The following is an 18,275-nucleotide window of genomic DNA, read 5'->3' as shown; positions in this document are numbered from 1 at the left end:
AACCTCCTGGGCTCAAGCAATCCTCCCACCTCAGCCTCCCAAGTAGCTGGCACTACAGGTGTGTGCCATCTAAACCCAGCTAATTTTTAAATTTTAAATAGAGATGGGGGTTCTCCCTATGTTGCCCAGGCTGGTCTCAAACTCCTGGGCTTAAGCAATCTGCCCACCTCAGCCTCACAAAGTGTTGGGATTACAGACGTGAGCCACTATGCCCGGCCAACAACATTCTCTTTAAATCATTTTTAACCTTTTCTATTTCTGTGGTTATGTGTGAGGAAAAGAGAGATCAGATTGTTACTGTGTCTGTGCAGAAAAGGAAGATATAAGAAACTCCATTTGATCTGCACAAAGAAAAATTGTTTTGCTTTGAGATGCTGTTAACCTGTAACTTTAGCCCCAACCCTGTGCTCACAGAAACCTGTGCTGTATTGAATCAAAGCTTAATGGATTTAGGGCTGTGCAGGATGTGCCTTGTTAATAATATGTTTGCAGGCAGTATGCTTGGTAAAAGTCATCGCCATTCTCCATTCTCGATTAACCAGGGACACAAGGCACTGCGGAAAGCCACAGGGACCTCTGCCCAAGAAAGCCTGGGTATTGTCCAAGGTTTCCCCCACCCTGACACGGCCTGAGATATGGCCTTGTGGGAAATGAAAGACCTTACCATCCGCCAGCCCAACACCCCTAAAGGGTCTGTGCTGAGGAGGAGTAGTGAATGAGGGAGGCCTCTTTGCAGCTGAGATAAGAGGAAGGTTTGTGTCTCTTGCTCATCCCTAGGAATGCAATGTCTCGGTGTAAAGCCAACCATTCCCATTCGTTCTATTCTGAGATAAGAGAAAACTGCCCTGCGGCTGGAGGCGAGATATGCTGGCAACAATACTGCTCTGTTACCCTTTGCTACACTGAGATGTTTGTGTAAAGTGAAACATAAATCTGGCCTACGTGCACATCCAGTCACAGTACCTTTCCTTGAACTTACCCACGATACAGATTCCTTTGCTCACATGTTTCCCTGCTGACCTTCTCCCCACCTGTTGCCCTGCTATACTCCCCTCGCTAAGATAGTAAAAATAATGATCAATAAATACTGAAGGAACTCAGAGACCAGCACCGGTGCAGGTCGTCGCATGCTGAGTGTGCCGGTCCCCAGGGCCACTGTTGTTTCTCTATACTTTGTCTCTGTGTCTTATTTCTTTTCTCAGTCTCTCACCTGATGAGAAATAACCACAGGTGTGGAGGGGCAGGCCCCCTTCAGTTATGTGTCTTTCTTACTCAAAATATCACATAATTGTGCTTTCTTTTTTCTTCAACCTGGTTAGTGGTGAGTTTATTTACTTTATCGCTCTCTTTTTTTTTTTTTTTTTTTTAAGACAGAGTCTTGCTCTGCCCAAGCTGGAGTGCAGTGGCGCGATCTCAGCTCACTGCAACCTCCACCTTCTGGGTTCAAGCAATTCTCCTGCCTCCGCCTCCTGAGTAGCTGGGATTACAGGCGCGTGCCCCACGCCCGGCTAATTTTTGTATTTTTAGTAGAGACGAGGTTTCACCATGTTGGTCAGACCAGTGTCAAATTTCTGACCTCGTGATCTGCCTGCCTTGGCCTCCCAAAGTGCTAGGATTACAGGCATGAGCCACTGCAACCAGCCTATATAACCTTTTGATACATAGTTTTTGCTTTCTATTTTGTTAATTTCAGTCTTAATTTTGTAACTTCCCTTCTCCTAATTTCTCTTAGTTAATTTTCTCTTTATTTTTTATATATTTTGTCTAAGTTCTTAAGATGAGTTTATCTTTAGTCTCTTGTCTGTACAATGAAAGCTATTTAAATCAATCTATTTTATTCTGAAAATAACTTTTGCTATATCCTACAGATTCTTATATAAAATGTTAGACTTTACATTGCTAAGAGTGTAAGTTTAGCATTGATTTCTTTAACAATCCAAAAGTTATCTGGCAGCATAATTCTTCACGTCCAAGTGGTCAAGACTTTTAGATACTTTTTAAATTATTAATTTATAATTTTAATTATGCTCAAATACTGTGGCCTATATTAGTCCATTCTCACACCGCTATAAAGGACTACCTGATGGTCAGGAGTGGTGGCTCACGCCTGTAATCCCAGCACTTTGGGAGGCCGAAGTGGGCAGATCACCTGAAGTCAGGAGTTCGAGACCAGCCTGGCCAACATGGGTGAAACCCTGTCTCTACTAAAAATACAAAAAAAAAAAAAAAATTAGCCGGCCTGGTGGCATGCCCCTGTAAGCCTAGCTATTCGGGAGGCTGAGGCAGGAGAATCACTTGAACCCGGGAGGCAGAGGTTGCAGTGAGCTGAGATCGCACCATTACACTCCAGCCTGGGTAACAAGAATGAAAACTCCATCTAAAAAAAAAAAAAAAAAAAAAGAACTACATGAGACTGAGTAATTTATAAAGAAAAGAGGCTTCACTGGCTCCCAGTTCTGCAGGCTATACAGGAAACATGATGCTGGCACCTGTTCAGCTTCTTGGGAGGCCTCAGGAAACTTTCAATCATGTCAGAAGGCAAAGGAGACACAGGCACATCTTACACGGCTGGAGCAGGAGCAGGGTGGGAGGTGTTATACACTTTTAAACAACCAGATCTCATGATAACTCTATCAGCAGAACAGCACTAGAGGAATGGTGCTAAACCATTCATGAGAAACTGCCCCCATGTCCAACCACCTCCCACCAGGCCCTACTGCCAACACTGGGGATTACAATTCAACATGAGATTTGGGTGGGGACACAGATCCAAACCATATCATGGCCTATGGTATACCTCTTCTATTTTTTAATGTATCAAGAATTGCTTAGGCTAGGCGTGGTGGCTCATACCTGTAATCCCAACACTTTGGGAGGCTGGTGGGGTTGGGGGGGATCGGAATCACTTCAGGCTAGGAGTTTGAGACCAGTTTGGGTAAAACAGTGAGACCTCATCTCGACAAAAAATTTAAAAATTGAAATTAGGTGGACATGGTGCCATGCACCTATAGTCCTAGCTACTCAGGAGGCTGAGGCGGGAGAACTGCTTGCGCCCAGGAGTTTGAAGTTACAGTGAGCTATGTGACACTGCACTCCAGCTTGGGTGACAGAGGGAGACCCTATCTCCAGGGGAAGAAAAGAAAAAGAATTTCTTTGTGGCCTAATATGGGATCAACTATTTTAAATGTACCATGATCATATGGGGGGAAATGTGTATCTTCTCTATTCAAAGGATATAAAGATTTTTCTAGATCCTCTACACATAAGTGTATGTATGCACGTGGGTGCTCACACGCACACAAATGTTTATTTACTGAATTGCTCAATTCCTAAATGTCCTTATTTTTTGCCTCCTGGATTCATTACCGGAAAAGGAGTCTTGATCCAGACCCCAAAAGAGAGTTCTTGGGTCTCACGCAGGAAGGAATTCAAGGTGAGTCACAGACTGCAGTGAAAGAAGCAAGTTAATTAGAAGCTACTCCCTTCCAGAGTACAGCACCTTCAGAAGGCAAGCGAGGAACGCACCATCTTTGCTTTAAGTTTTTCTTATGTAGGCGGTCTTATGTATGTAAAGACTAAGCTAAGCTGAGTCTACATGAGGGTGAGCAGATAGCATGACAAAATTTATAATATTGATTTAAACTATCCTTGACATTCTAGTGTGTGAGTACATCAAGCCATAACTACAATTATTTTCAAAGCACATACTGTTATGGGTATCGGGACATCTGGACTTTCTGTTATTGTAGGAGTGTGTCCTTGCAGGCATTAACAAGTTGCTCCTTTAGCTGTAAACATCTAAGGACCATGGGTCATGACTGGCAAGGAACGTGCCTTGCTAGTTTTAAGATGGAGTTGATTTTAAAATGGTATCATTCTGGCTCCTCTAGGCTCCTGCTTCCCTAACAGAGATGTCCAAGTTTGATATGCACATATTAAAATCTCTCACTTTAATTATTTTGTTTATTTCACTAGTCAATAAAAGTTAAGATTAAAGAATCATACAACAGTCAATCAAGACACAAGAGCTAAAGTAATCCCTTTGTTAAGCACCGAATGAATCAGAAAAACATTAAAGTAATTCTGTCAATAAAACTCTCTATAGCTATACACATCGTGGATTAAATTATATTTTTTCTTCAGAAAAAAAAAATCGTTTTTCTGTTGATGTCTAATTAAATCCCTCAAGCACAAGAACTACATATCAGATTATATACCTCTTCCCAGCCTGTAAGTCGTAATTATTTCCCTTTGCTCATTTTTAATGTTGGCTTTTGTATGGCTGAAAATGACTGTGCAATTAGATAATTCCATTAAAAAAAACAAGTATTAGGTTTTTCTCAAGAAACAGAGCTATAATTAGTACAGTGCTGATGAACTAAAAAGCTATTCAGAAACACTTTTTATTATAATACAAAGTCCTCTTAAGCTAGTCTACAAATGTGATTGTGAGCAAGTAACTTGACTGCATTGTTCACCTTTACAGAGATTTCTTCTCTTTTTGATAAGTCCTCTTTGGGTTTTAAATAAAGGGGTAGATAAATGCAAGACTCAATTGTGTTGTGTCTATGGAGTCATCTTTATGGAGTCGTCTCACACAGAAAGAAATGAGTCACAGAAGGAGGAAAAATGCCCTCATGCACCTTTGCTATTAGTCATATCGGCTTACAGCTTTTTAGGTTTGGGGGATAGAGCACGTGGAAAACAGTAGGAAAGGATGCAGAGGGTGAATAGTACAGTAACAACAGCTGTTTTCAATTATGCAGCATGTTTACTTTCCACACTGGCACAGCAAATGAGTGGGAAATGATTCTTTACCTGGCCAAATGACTGGATGTTGATCTTGAAGTTAATTAACTGTTGCTCCAGACACTTGTGAAATGAACTCCCCTAAACCCGTCACCGGTCAGAGCATGTTTTCCATTTTAAAAACATAAGTTTATTAATGAATAAAAACTACCACTGTAAGCTCTTATCTTTGGAAGAGAGGCTATTTTTTCTCAAAATTATTTTGAATTAAAAGCGACTTGTCTTGTGAAGGATGTCTTACTTGGTCCTAAGCCATATTTAGCATCTACCAAAGTGGGTATTTTCTTAAGCCTGCTCATTGTGGTGTAGTCCTTAGGACAAAAAAGAAACAAAGAATGCAGATGAATAAATCTATTAAACCAACTTCACAGGAAAGTTTCCCTTGAAAACTCCTTGCCATAATCATCACATTCACTGAGGGACCATCTACCAAATGCTTTACTCTCATGATTTCATTTAATATTGACATTCATCCTACAAAGTAGATGGTATTACAATGTCTGTTTTACAAGTGAGAAATCCGAGGAACAGGAAGTCAATTTGCCAAGTGTTGCACAGCTGCTAAGTGGTAGGTGTGAGATTCGAACCCACTGACCTCAAAGCTTCTAGTGAGGCTTTCAACTAAGTTGTGGTCGCTTTGGTTAACAGCAGACGCTAAGGAAAATCAGTACTGGTTACTGAGGATGGAAGAGGCGCAGACATTTCACCACAAGGCGACCAAAACCGCACTTTTAGGCTGGCCACACAGGAGCCCCGAGGAAATTATGCGCCCTCTTCCTCCCAGCCCCCCTGCTGCCCTGGCCTGGGCGGAGCAGCGCCGTAACTGCTGTTGCCCAGATCAAGCCAAGCTCGGTCCCGGTGACAAGCAGCGCCTACGGGGCCAGAGCGTCTCGGAGCCTTCGATGACCCCAAAGCCCAGGGAGGTCCCCGCACCAGCGGCCCCGCGCCCTAGCTCGGTCCGCCGTCGAGGATGCCTGGAAGTCCCCCGCGGGCGCCTGGGAGCGAGTCCAAGGCTTAGCCTCCTCCATCCCCAGTCATCCGCCTCCCAGGCCCCGGCTGGAGCCCCATGGGCGCTTCCCGCGCCTACCAAGGAACCAAGGAGCCAAGGGGCCAAGGAGCCCCAAGACCTCTGGGGGCGCCCTCGAGGATTCCGCCGCGGCTCCCGCAGCCATTTCAGCTCTCAGCCCGTCTCCCTCCGAGGTCCGAAAAGGAAGAGGGCGGGCCAGGGCTCCCTGCAGGCCGGAGCCACAGCCCCTTTCCCCCTCCCCTGCCCACGGATCCTCCCCGGCCCCTCCCGGGCGCGGCCCTCACCTGCTGCCTGCACCGCCTCAGAGGCAGGCCCTCGGGCTCCACCTGGCTTCATCACCGCTTCTCTTACCCGGGAGGAGGGGGAAACTCAACCCTCTAGGCCAGGCTCTGTGCTCAGTCACTTTAGATACTTTATTTCGTTTAATTCTTAGGGTTTTAACCCCTGAGTCTAAGGCGAAGGATCCGAGGTTCAGAAAAGCCATGCAGAGCAGGGAGGATTCAAACAGCCACACCTGCTGGTGTCTGTGCTCTCGGTAGTGGAACAGATTTTGATGAAGTAAGTCGTTTTTTAGTTATACTCCCTCTGTTAACATAATTAAAACTGGACCACCACCTTCTGGAAAGAGAGGCAGCTGGACGGCACAGGAGCTTTTATGAAAGGGACTAAAGGAAGATAGCATAACCCCAGCCCTCAGCTCAGCTTGGTAATTCGCATTTTGCCTTAGAACATTAACAGAAATTCCAGGCTCAGCAACCAGTTTCAGGAAAATGCTGTGCGTGAATACAAGCGGAAGCACCTTAGCATATGGGAAGCATTCTATCCTCTGATGGCCAGATCCTCCACTCCCGTCTTGGCCTGTGACACAAACACCTTGAGTTGTAAATTCCTCCAGCAAAGTGAGACACTTTGGCATTTGCCAGGTGTGGTGACTGACACACAGGAGCCTCTGTACTGTTTATTTGGTGTCTCCATACCCAGCAGACCACATTTTCCAGGCCCCAAGGGGTGGGAGGGATCTCATTTTAAAGAGATCAGTTGATATTTCTCTTAGCAAATCTAGCACAGGACTTACTTTTGTCCCCAAAGACTCCTGTTCTCACTGCTTGCCCACATGCCTGGGCAGCCTAATGCTCTCTACACCCATCTTCCTTTCAGGAATGAGTTCCCATCTCCTTCTCAACAGTGGACACCACTCCAGTGTTCCTCCCACCACCTTTAACTGAAAAAACAAACTGCCTTTACAGAACCCTGTGCACGCAGGTCAGCCTGGCTCCTGGAAATGCAAACTGGAATTGCAAAAAGATGAAAACATTCCTGGAGAATTTTTGGTGTTTTGGAGAATGCTTCTGGGCAGATCACACACTGTGACAAGTTCTTCAATGGTGACAATTCAATCATGCCTTCCACAAGGAATTGACTTTTCACACTTAACGCTGGAGGTTGCTCATTTTTCCCCAAATCTTAAAGTGGATTTGGGATTAAGATACCAAAGCAAATGCACAGTTCTTTGAGCACTGCTCCTATCCCATGGCATCTGCATACCGGCAGACGGACACAGGCAGGAGATAGGGGGCCTCTGCTGATGGTTTCCTTGGAGTTAGAAAGGTTTGACACATCCAGTCCAGAGAAGGCAGAGACTCCTGTAACCCCACCCTGCTGCCAGCTGTCAGTGGAAGAAAAACAGTTGGAGGAGTCAGGAGGTCTCACACTCCAGTCTCCCTAATTCGCATGGCTTTGTGCTAGCAACTGTATTCTTTTCTCTTAAAATTATTGTAATCACAAATTCTCATTATTAGGGAAGTGGAACATTGGGGGAGGAGGAAATACTTTCTATTTTAAAATTTCCGCTTCGTTCCAAGATGGCCAAATACGAACAGCTCCAGTCTGCAGCTCCCAGTGTGATCAATGCAGAAGACAGGTGATTTCTGCATTTCCAACTGAGGTACCTGGTTCATCTCATTGGGACTGGTTGGACAGTGGGTGCAGCCCACGGAGGGTGAGCCAAAGCAGGGCAGGGCATCGCCTCACTCAGGAAGCCCAAGGGGTCAAGGAATGTCCCTTTCCTAGCCAAGTGAAGCTATGACAAACTGTGCCTGGAAAAACGGGCCACTCCCACCTAAATACTGCGCTTTTCAAACAGTCTTAGCAAATGGCACCTGAGGAGATTATATCCCACACCTGGCTCAGCGGGTCCCACACCTATGGAGCCTTGCTCACTGCTAGCACAGCAGTCTGAGATAGACCTGCAAGGCAGCAGCCTGGCAGGGAGAGGGCCATCTGCCATTGCTGAGGCTTGAGTAGGTAAACAAAGCAGCTGGGGAAGCTCAAACTGCGTGGAGCCCGCTGCAGTTCAGCAAGGCCTGCTGCCTCTGTTGTCCCACCTCTAGGGGCAGGGCATAGCTGAACAAAAGGCAGCAGAAACTTCTGCAGACTTAAATGTCCCTGTCTGACAGCTCTGAAAAGAGCAGTGGTTCTCCTACCACAGCGTTTGAGCTCTGAGAACGGACAGACTGCCTCCTCAAGTGGGTCCCTGACCCCCATGTAGCCCAACTGGGAGACACCTCCCAGTAGGGGCTGACTGACACTTCATACAGGCGGGTGTCCCTCTGGAACAAAGCTTCGCAGCAGTATTTGCTGTTCTGCAATATTTGCTGTTCTGCAGCCTCTGCTGGTGATACCCAGGCAAACAGGGTCTGGAGTGGACCTCCAGCAAACTCCAACAGACCTGCAGCTAAGGGACCTGACTGTCAGAAGGAAAACTAACAAACAGAAAGGAAGAGCATCAACATCAACAAAAAGGACAGCCACACCAAAACCCCATCTGTAGGTCACCAACATCAAAGACCAAAGGTAGATAAAACCACAAAGATGGGGAGAACCCAGAGAAGAAAAGCTGAAAATTCTAAAAACGAGAGTGCCTCTTCTCATCCAAAGGATTGCAGCTCCTCACCAGCAATGGAACAAAGTTGTACGGAGAATGACTTTCACAAGTTGACAGAAGTAGGCTTCAGAAAGTCAGTAATAACAAACCTCTCCAACCTAAAGGAGGATGTTCAAACCCATTGCAACAAAGCTAAAAACCTTGAAAAAAGATTAGACAAATGGCTAACTAGAATAAACAGTGTAGAGAAGACCTAAAATGACCTGATGGAGCTGAAAACCATGACACGAGAACTATGTGACGCATGCACAAGCTTCAGTAGCCAATTCGATCAAGTAGAAGAAAGGGAATCAGTGATTGAAGATCAAATGAATGAAATGAAGCAAGAAGCGAAGTTTAGAGAAAAAAAGAGTAAAAAGAAACCAACAAAGCCTCCAAGAAATATGGGACTATGTAAAAAGACCAAATTTACGATTGATTGGTGTACCTGAAAGTGACGGGGAGAATGGAACCAAGTTGGAAAACATTCTGCAGCATATTATCCAGGAGAACTTCCCCAACCTAGCGAGGCAGGCCGACACTCAAATTCAGGAAATACAGAGAACACCACAAAGATACTCCTCGAGACGAGCAACCCCAAGACACATAATTGTAGATTCACTAAGTTGAAATGAAGGAAAAAATGTTAAGGGCAGCCAGAGAGAAAGGTCAGGTTACCCACAAAGGGACGCCCATCAGACTAACAGCAGATCTCTTGGCAGAAACTCTACAAGCCAGAAGAGAGTGGGGGCTAATATTCATAACATTCTTAAAGAAAAGGATTTTCAACCCAGAATTTCATATCCAGCCAAACTAAGCTTCATAAGTGAAGGAGAAATAATATCCCTTACAGACAAGCAAATGCTGAGAGATTTTGTCACCACCAGGCTTCCCTTACAAGAGCTCCTGAAGGAAGCACTAAACATGGAAAGAAACAACCGGTACTGGCCACTGCAAAAACATGCCAAATTGTAAAGAACATAGATGCTAGGAAGAAACTGCATCAACTAATGGGCAAAATAACCAGCTAACATAATAATGACAGGATCAAATTCACACATAACAACATTAACCTTAAATGTAAATGGGCTAAATGCCCCAATTAAAAGACACAGACTGGCAAATTGGATAAAGAGTCAAGACCCATCAGCGTGCTGTACTCAGGAGACCCATCTCACATGCAGAGACATACATAGGCTCAAAATAAAGGCATGGAGGAAGATCTACTAAGCAAATGGAAAAAAAAAAAAAAAAAAAGCAGGAGTTGCAATCCTAGTCTCTGATAAAACAGACTTTAAACAAAGGTCAAAAGTGACCAAAAAAAGGTCATTACATAATGGTAAAGGGATCAATTCAACAAGAAGAGCTAACTATCCTAAATATATATGCACCCAATACAGGAGTACCCAGATTCATAAAGCAAGTCCTGAGAGACCTACAAAGAGACTTAGGCTCCCACACAATAATAATGGGAGACTTTAACACCCCACTGTCAACATTAGATCAACAAGACAGAAGGTTAACAAGGATATCCAGGACTTGAACTCAGCTCTGCATCAAGCAGACATAATAGACATCTACAGAACTCTCCAACCCAAATCAACAGAATATACATTCTTCTCAGCACCACATCACACTTATTTCAAAATTGACTACATAGTTGGAAGTAAAACACTCCTCAGCAAATGTAAAAGAACAGAAATCACAACAACCTGTCTTTCAGACCACAGTGCAATCAAATTAGAACTGAGGATTAAGAAACTCACTCAAAACCGCACAACTACATGGAAACTGAACAACCTGTTCCTGAATGACTACTGGGTAAATAATGAAATTAAGGCAGAAATAAAGATGTTCTTTGAAACCAATGAGAACAAAGGCACAATATACCAGAATCGCTGGGACACATTTAAAGCAGTGTGTACATGGAAATTTATAGCCCACAAGAGAAAGTAGAAAAGATCTAAAATCAACACCCTAACATCGCAATTAAAAGAACTAGAGAAGCAAGAGCAAACGCATTCAAGAGCTAGCAGAAGGCAAGAAATAACTAAGAGCAGAATTGAAGGAGATAGAGACAGAAAAAACCCTTCAAAAAAAATCAATGAATCCAGGAGCTGGTTTTTTGAAAAGATCAACAAACTGATAGACTGCTAGCAAGACTAACAAAAAAGAAAAGAGAGAAGAATCAAATAGACACAATAAAAAATGATAAAGGGGACATCACCACCGATCCCACAGAAGTACAAACTACAGTTAGAGAATATTATAAACACCTCTATGCAAATAAACTAGAAAATCTAGAAGAAATGGATACGTTCCTGGACACATATACACTTCTAAGACTAAACCAGGAAGAAGTGGAATCTCTGAACAGACCAATAACATGCTCTGAAATTGAGGCAATAATCAATAGCCTGCCAACCAAAAAAAGTCCAGGAACATAAGGATTCATAGCCGAATTCTACCAGAATTACAAAGAGGAGCTCATACCATTCCTTCTGAAACTATTCCAGTCAATAGAAAAAGAGGAAATCCTCCCTAACTCATTTTATGGGGCCAGCATCATCCTGATACCAAAGCCTGGCAGAGACACAACAAAAAAAGAGAATTTTAGACCCATATCCCTAATGAACATTGATGCAAAAATCCTCAATAAAATACTGGCAAACTGAATTTTATCCAGCAGCACATCAAAAAGTTTATCCACCATGATCAAGTGGGCTTCATCCCTGGGATGCAAGGCTGGTTCAACATATGCAAATCAATAAACATAATCCAGCATATAAACAGAACCAACGACAAAAACCACATGATTATCTCAATAGACACAGAAAAGACCTTCTACAAAATTCAACAGCCCTTCAATGTTAAAAACTCTCAATAAACTAGGTATTGATGGAATGTATCTCAAAATAATAAGAGCTATTTATGACAAACCCACAGCCAATATCATACTGAATGAACAAAAACTGGAAGCATTCCCTTTGAAAACTGGCACAAGACAGGGATGCCCTCTCTCACCACTCCTAGTCAACATAGTGTTGGAACTTCTGGCCAGGGCAATCAGGCAAGAGAAAGAAATAAAGGTATTCAGTTAGGAAAAGAGGAAGTCAAATTGTTCCTGTTTGCAGATGACATGATTGTATATTTAGAAAACCCCATCGTCTCAGCCCAAAATCTCCTTAAGCTGATAAGCAACTTCAGCAAAGTCTTAGGCTACAAAATCAATGTGCAAAAATCACAGGCATTCCTATACACCAATAACAGACAAATAGAGAACCAAGTCATGAGTGAACTCCCATTCACAAATGCTACAAAGAGAATAAAATACCTAGGAATCCAACTTATAAGGGATGTGAAGGACCTCTTCAAGAAGAACTACAAACCACCGCTCAATGAAATAAAAGAGGACCAAAACAAATGGAAGAACATTCCATGCTCATGGATAGGAAGAATCAATATCGTGAAAATGGCCATACTGCCCAAGGTAATTTATAGATGCAATGCCATCCCCATTAAGCTACCAATGACTTTCTTCACAGAATTGGAAAAAACTACTTTAAAGTTCATATGGAACCAAAAAAAAACCTGCATTACCAAGACAATCCTAAACCAAAAGAACAAAGCTGGAGGCATCACGCTGCCTGACTTCAAACTATACTGCAAGGCTACAGTAACCAAAACAGCATGGTACTGGGACCAAAGCAGAGATATACATGAATGGAACAGAACAGAGCCCTCAGAAATAATACGACACATCTACAACTATCTGATCTTTGACAAACCTGACAAAAACAAGAAATGGGGAAAGGATTCCCTATTTAATAAATGGTGCTGGGAAAACTGGTTAGCCATATGTAGAAAGCTGAAACTGGATCCCTTCCTTACACCTTATACAAAAATTAACTCAAGATGGGTTAAAGACTTAAATATCAGACCTAAAACCATAAAAACCCTAGAAGAAAACCTAGACAATACCATTCAGGACATAGGCATGAGCAAGGACTTCATGACCAAACACCAAAAGCAATGGCAACAAAAGCCAAGATAGACAGATGGGATCTAATTAAACTAAAGAGCTTCTGCACAGCAAAAGAAACTACCATCAGAGTGAACAGGCAACCTACAGAATGGGAGAAAATTTCTGCAATCTACCCATCTATCAGAGGGCTAATACCCAGAATCTACAAAGGACTTAAACAAATTTACAAGAAAAAAAAATACCATCGAAAAGTGGGCAAAGGATATGAACAGACACTTCTCAAAAGAAAACATTTATGCAGCCAACAGACACATGAAAAAATGCTCATCATCACTGGTCATCAGAGAAATGCAAATCAAAACCACATTGAGATATCATCTCACACCAGTTAGAATGCCAATCATTAAAAAGTCAGGAAACAACAGATGCTAGAGAGGATGTGGAGAAATAGGAATGCTTTTACACTGTTGGTGGGAGTGTAAACTAGTTCAACCATTGTGGAAGATAGTGTGGCAATTCCTCAAGGATCTAGAAATAGAAATACCATTTGACCCAGAGATCCCATTACTGGGTATATACCCAAAGGATTATAAATCATGCTACTATATACATGCACACATATGTTTATTGTGGCACTATCCACAATAGCAAAGACTTGGAACCAACCCAAATGTCCATCAATGACAGACTGGATTAAGAAAATGTGGCACATACACACCATGGAATACTATGCAGCCATAAAAAAGGATGAGTTCATGTCCTTTGTAGGGACATGGATGAAGCTGGAAACCATCACTCTCAGCAAACTATCACAGGAACAGAAAACCAAACACAGCATGTTCTCACTTATGGGTGGGAACTGAACAATGAGAACACTTGGACACAGGGCGGGGAACATCACACACCGGGGCCTGTTGTGGGGTGGGGGGCTGGGGGAGGGATAGCATTAGGAGAAATACCTAATGTAAATGACGAATTAATGGGTGCAGCAAACCAACATGGCATATGTATACCCATGTAACAAACCTGAATGATGTGCACATGTACCCTAGAACTTAAAGTATAATTTTAAAAAACATGTGTGTGTGTGTGTATACATATATATATATATATATATATATATATATATATATATATATACGAAAATTAGCCAGGCGTGGTGACAGGCTCCCGTAATCCCAGCTACTTGTGGGGCCCAGGCAGGAGAATCACTAATCATTTGAACCCGGGAGGTGGAGGTTGCAGTTAGCCAAGATCGTGCCATCACACTCCAGCCTGGGGGACGAGAGCAAGAATTCATTTCAATTTTTTGAAAAAAAATTGTTTTCAATTAAAAAAAAAGTTTTCAATTTTTAAATTTCTACTGCTATCAGCTTTTTCTGAATATTATTTATTTTTGCCTTCTTTATAAATCAGTTTATGTCATTACTGTTATATACAATATATGTTTTACATAAGAAAATAAATGTCTTTTCTCACTAAAAAAAAAAAATTTCGCCATCTGGTAATGCTTAAAAATGCTTCAACTGGACATTCACGGAAATGAATCTAAATAATGATCTTACGCCTTTCACAAAAATTAACTCATAGACATAATGGATCACAGACATAAATATAAAACATATAAGTATAAAACACCTAGAAGATAATATAGGAGAAAATCTAGGTGACCTTGGGTTTAGCAATGACTTTACAACACCAAAACACAATTTATAAAAGACAAAATTTAAAAATTGGACTTCATTAAAATTAAAAATCCTTCAACTGAGGACAACGCTTTTTGTTGTACAAAAAGAATTGAAATGCAAATTCCTGTCTGGAAAAGATAATAGTGATCTGTAAAATCATGCTTAAGTATAAAAGACTAACGGCAGATCCTGTGTTTTTGTAGTAGGGGCTACTCATGTATAAGAAAATAGGAAGAAACAATATTTGTGGGCTAAGGTGGGAGGATCACTTGAACCCAGGAGTTCAAGGCTGCAGTGAGTTATAATCATGCCACTGCACTCCAGCCTAGGTGATGGAGTTAGAACCCATCTCAAAAACAGAAAAGAGAAAAAAAAATTGTGAAATATATGAGGAACAAAGCCTTATCCTACGGTCAAACACTTTAGCATCCTGACATGTGACTTCTCTGATGGAAACAAGAAAACCTGATGGTTCAGGTCCTGAAACTAGAGATAAATATTTTCATTATTTTTAAAAATTTAATTCATCATAAAAACAAAATTTGTTTTTTTTTTTTTTTTTTTGAGACCCAAAAGAGACTCCAGCTTGTCACCCAAGCTGGAGTGCAGTCACATGACCACAGCTCACTGCAGCCTTGACCTCCCAGACTCAAGCAATCCTCACCTCAGCCTCCCGAGTAGCTGGGACTACAGGTGTGTGCCACCACACCCAGCTAAGTTCTTAACTTTTTTTTAGAGACAGAGTCTCACCATGTTTCCCAGGCTGATCCTGAACTACTGGGCTCAAGCAATCTGCCTGCTTCAGCCTCCCAAAGTGCTGGGATTACAGGTGTAAGTCACCATACCCAGCCAAAAGAAAATTCTTAATATTGAAGTATATGAACTTTGTATTTGACTCAAAAGTTTTTTTTTAAAGCAAAAGAAAAGAAAGGGAAAAATAAGAGTTATAAAGAACTACTTTTCTAAAAAATAGCATCATATAAGCAAACATCTAGCAAATATAATCAAGAAAAAAAGGAGAAACACAAAATGTAAGAAATGAGAAATTGGAATAGGAACAACAGAAGTCAAAATTTGGCCAAAAAAGGCCAGGTGCAGTGGCTCATGCCTATAATCCCAACACTTTGGAAGGCTGATGGGAGGATCCCTTGAGGCCAGGAGTTCAAGACCAGCCTGGGCAACATGGTAAGACCCTGTCTCTACCAAAAAGAGAAAAAAAAAATTAATCAAGTATATAATCTTTGCTTGCATCTCTCAAAATATATTAAAAGGGACTCGTTTATACCCAGAGAGACCAACCCTTCCTCAAATCCCTTTCTTTTCCCCAAATCTCTCAGAGCACTCCAAAGCTCCCACTTCCCAGATGCCTCAAAGTCTGCCCCAAATATTCACCTCACATATCTTTTTTAGTCCTTCTCCCCCTTCTCTCTTCACTATGTAGCTTGGTTTAGCTTCAGTAACTTTTTTGGTTTCTTTCCACTTCTCTCATTACTTGATTTCTCTAACACAAAGGATGTTCTGGGAACTGATCCAACAAGCCAAAATTCTAACCATTCTTCTCATTTTCCATCTTTTCTTCCCCTTTTCCTGATACTTTTGTCAAAATCTGGGGACAAGGCCAAATACATAAATCAATCTATAAATCTTATTCCCCAAACCCATCCCATCATGAATGTTTCAGAGCCAAAGTCAACACTGAAAGAGAAGCCCTACGGAACCAAGAGGATTCACCCCCAGAATTCAAGGTGGTTCAGTATTTGGAAACCTAACATAACATTTCATATCAACATAACTTACAAGAGAAATCATGGGATCTCAATGGATGGTGAAAGGTATTTGTAAGTACAAACAGGAAGTTGCTATGGATAGCAATCTTGAATAACTAAAATGTAGTTGGTGTCTCGCAGACATCGAGGTTAGGGCCAAACAGAGAAAAAGCCACTATTTTTCTAGATCTAGTGTTAGGAATATCAGATCCATCAGATCAGAAGAATTATCTTCATGTGTGTCATTCTCAGACTCAAGCAAATTTGGCCTTGTAGGATGCCTGTCTCTGGAGGGCCACAGAACACTCGAATGGAACTAGCATTATTTGTAAAATAAATTATTAGCCACTTTTTATCAGCTATTAATATAAATAATTGAATGTTGATTACATTCCTTTGTGACCTATCACTTTTTAAAAATAAAATTTGAGGCTTTTTTCACACCCCCAAATATGTATTCACTGTAGCTAGTTTAGAAGCATGCACAACAATATAACACAATTTAAATTACCCACATTCTTACCACCAAGAGAGGACCGCTAATTAACGTTTTAGTATATTCTCTCTTAGCATGAAGTTGGGAATGCAAGCACTCTTGATGTTTAATTAGAACATAAGTTGGTTGCTGATGTTATAACAATCACTTCTATGTTTCAAATCCCTCAATGGAACATCAGAGGCTACTAGAATCAAGAGTTCTCACAGATTCTCCAGGCAAGAGATTAAACTTTGCCCCAAAGCACCGGAGAGATTAGATGCCTAGTGGTAGCAGAGTGACTTTCTGTGTGTAGTCTGGAAAAAAGGACTGCCAGTTGGTTCAAAATAATTAGAGTCTAGGGGACACACACACACACATACACACACACACACACACACACACACACCCCAGCTGAGAAGATATGCCCTAGGAAATCCAAGGATTATTGATTTTGGGGGTGCTTCCCTTGAAATTACATTCAAAACATATGGGAAAGGGGCTATCATCTTCACCAAATTCTGGATCTATGACTCCCTCAAAACGTCAAGACCCCTGGTATATAAAGTCCTTTTCGATTTTAATATTCTGGTACTATTTGGCATTGGAACTTTTATTCTGCCTGCTTAAAAGACACAAGGCTTGGAAGAGCTGGAAGACGGATGAGGCTTGGTTCTTTTATCAAAAGGAGGTTTGCTGGGAAGCTGGCCCATGGAAAATGCAGACCTAGCCCTTTACCTTCTCTGTATATTAACCATCCTGCTTTGACAGTGCTTCCTCTAATATCTGACCCCCAGCGACTTAGCAGTTGTCGACATAAAAATGATGCCATTTTTGAAGAATATGCCCAAAACACGTGTCTGCTTCCAGTGCTACTCCCAGGTATTCTTGCGACGAGAACAACAGTCACTAACTTGGGGTCAAATTAAGAAAATTTGCCAGCATATTTTAAATGCCTACCATGCATTTGACATGCCCCAAGGTCCACTTCATGAGTGCCAGAATCAGACTTCAACCTTGGCTCTAGCCAACTTATTATTTTTTTTAATAGAATGTTTTTGGGGGTTTGTTTGTAGAGTCTTGCTCTGTCACCCAGGCTGGAGTGTAATGGTGCAATCTCAGCTCACAGTAACTAACCTGTCTCCTGGGTTGAAGCGATTCTTGTGCCTTAGCCTCCCAAATGGCTGGGATTACAGGTGCATGCCACCACACCTGGCTAATTTTTGGCTAATTTTTGTATTTTTGGTGGAGACAGGGTTTTGCCATGTTGGCTAGGAGGGGCTAGGCTGTTCTCGAACTCCTGACCTCAAATGATCCACCAGCCTCAGCCTCCCGATTATTATAGGCATGAGCCACCGCACCCAGCTTCCAGCCAACTTTAGAGTCCATTTCACCTCTCAGCCAAACAGCCTCCCAATCAATCGTGTATGTTTTGTATTTTGACCCACACACTGGTTTTCCCTCAAACTTCTATCTTAATTAGGAGATACGTTACACACACATCGGTCTTATTTTAAAAGCCCCTTATATTGTTTTGAAGCATTGGTTCTGAAACATAAGATATATAAAAGGGCTTCAAAAACAGCTTTGTCTTGTAAAAGA

The 18,275-nt window shown here is 41.9% G+C and overlaps 1 protein-coding gene and 1 long non-coding RNA gene across 3 annotated transcripts in view; one reads left to right on the top strand and one right to left on the bottom strand.

Moving 5' to 3' along the window:
* LOC114672773 (uncharacterized) overlaps positions 1-6,306 on the bottom strand; it is a 201,376-nt gene extending 195,070 nt beyond the window's left edge. The window contains exon 1 of one of the 2 annotated variants that reach the window (XR_013404792.1): positions 6,121-6,183. Coding sequence is in view for 1 of the 2 variants with exons in the window: in XM_077965994.1 (XP_077822120.1) it covers positions 6,121-6,172 (52 nt within the window). In the remaining variant the exon portion in view is untranslated. Of the gene's footprint in view, positions 1-6,120 lie in introns of both variants that reach the window. The other variant, XM_077965994.1, reaches the window with a different exon arrangement.
* On the top strand, positions 5,661-13,822 carry LOC144334682 (uncharacterized). Its single transcript, XR_013404803.1, has 3 exons — positions 5,661-6,394; positions 6,995-7,757; positions 13,283-13,822. It is a non-coding gene; the product is annotated as an uncharacterized LOC144334682 (long non-coding RNA).
* Positions 13,823-18,275: the final 4,453 nt, after the last annotated feature.

This window comes from Macaca mulatta, chromosome 15 (genome assembly GCF_049350105.2).
Source record: "Macaca mulatta isolate MMU2019108-1 chromosome 15, T2T-MMU8v2.0, whole genome shotgun sequence".
Classification (NCBI taxonomy): Eukaryota; Metazoa; Chordata; class Mammalia; order Primates; family Cercopithecidae; genus Macaca; species Macaca mulatta.
Note: the sequence above shows the minus strand (reverse complement) of the source record. Positions and strands in the feature narration are given on the sequence as shown.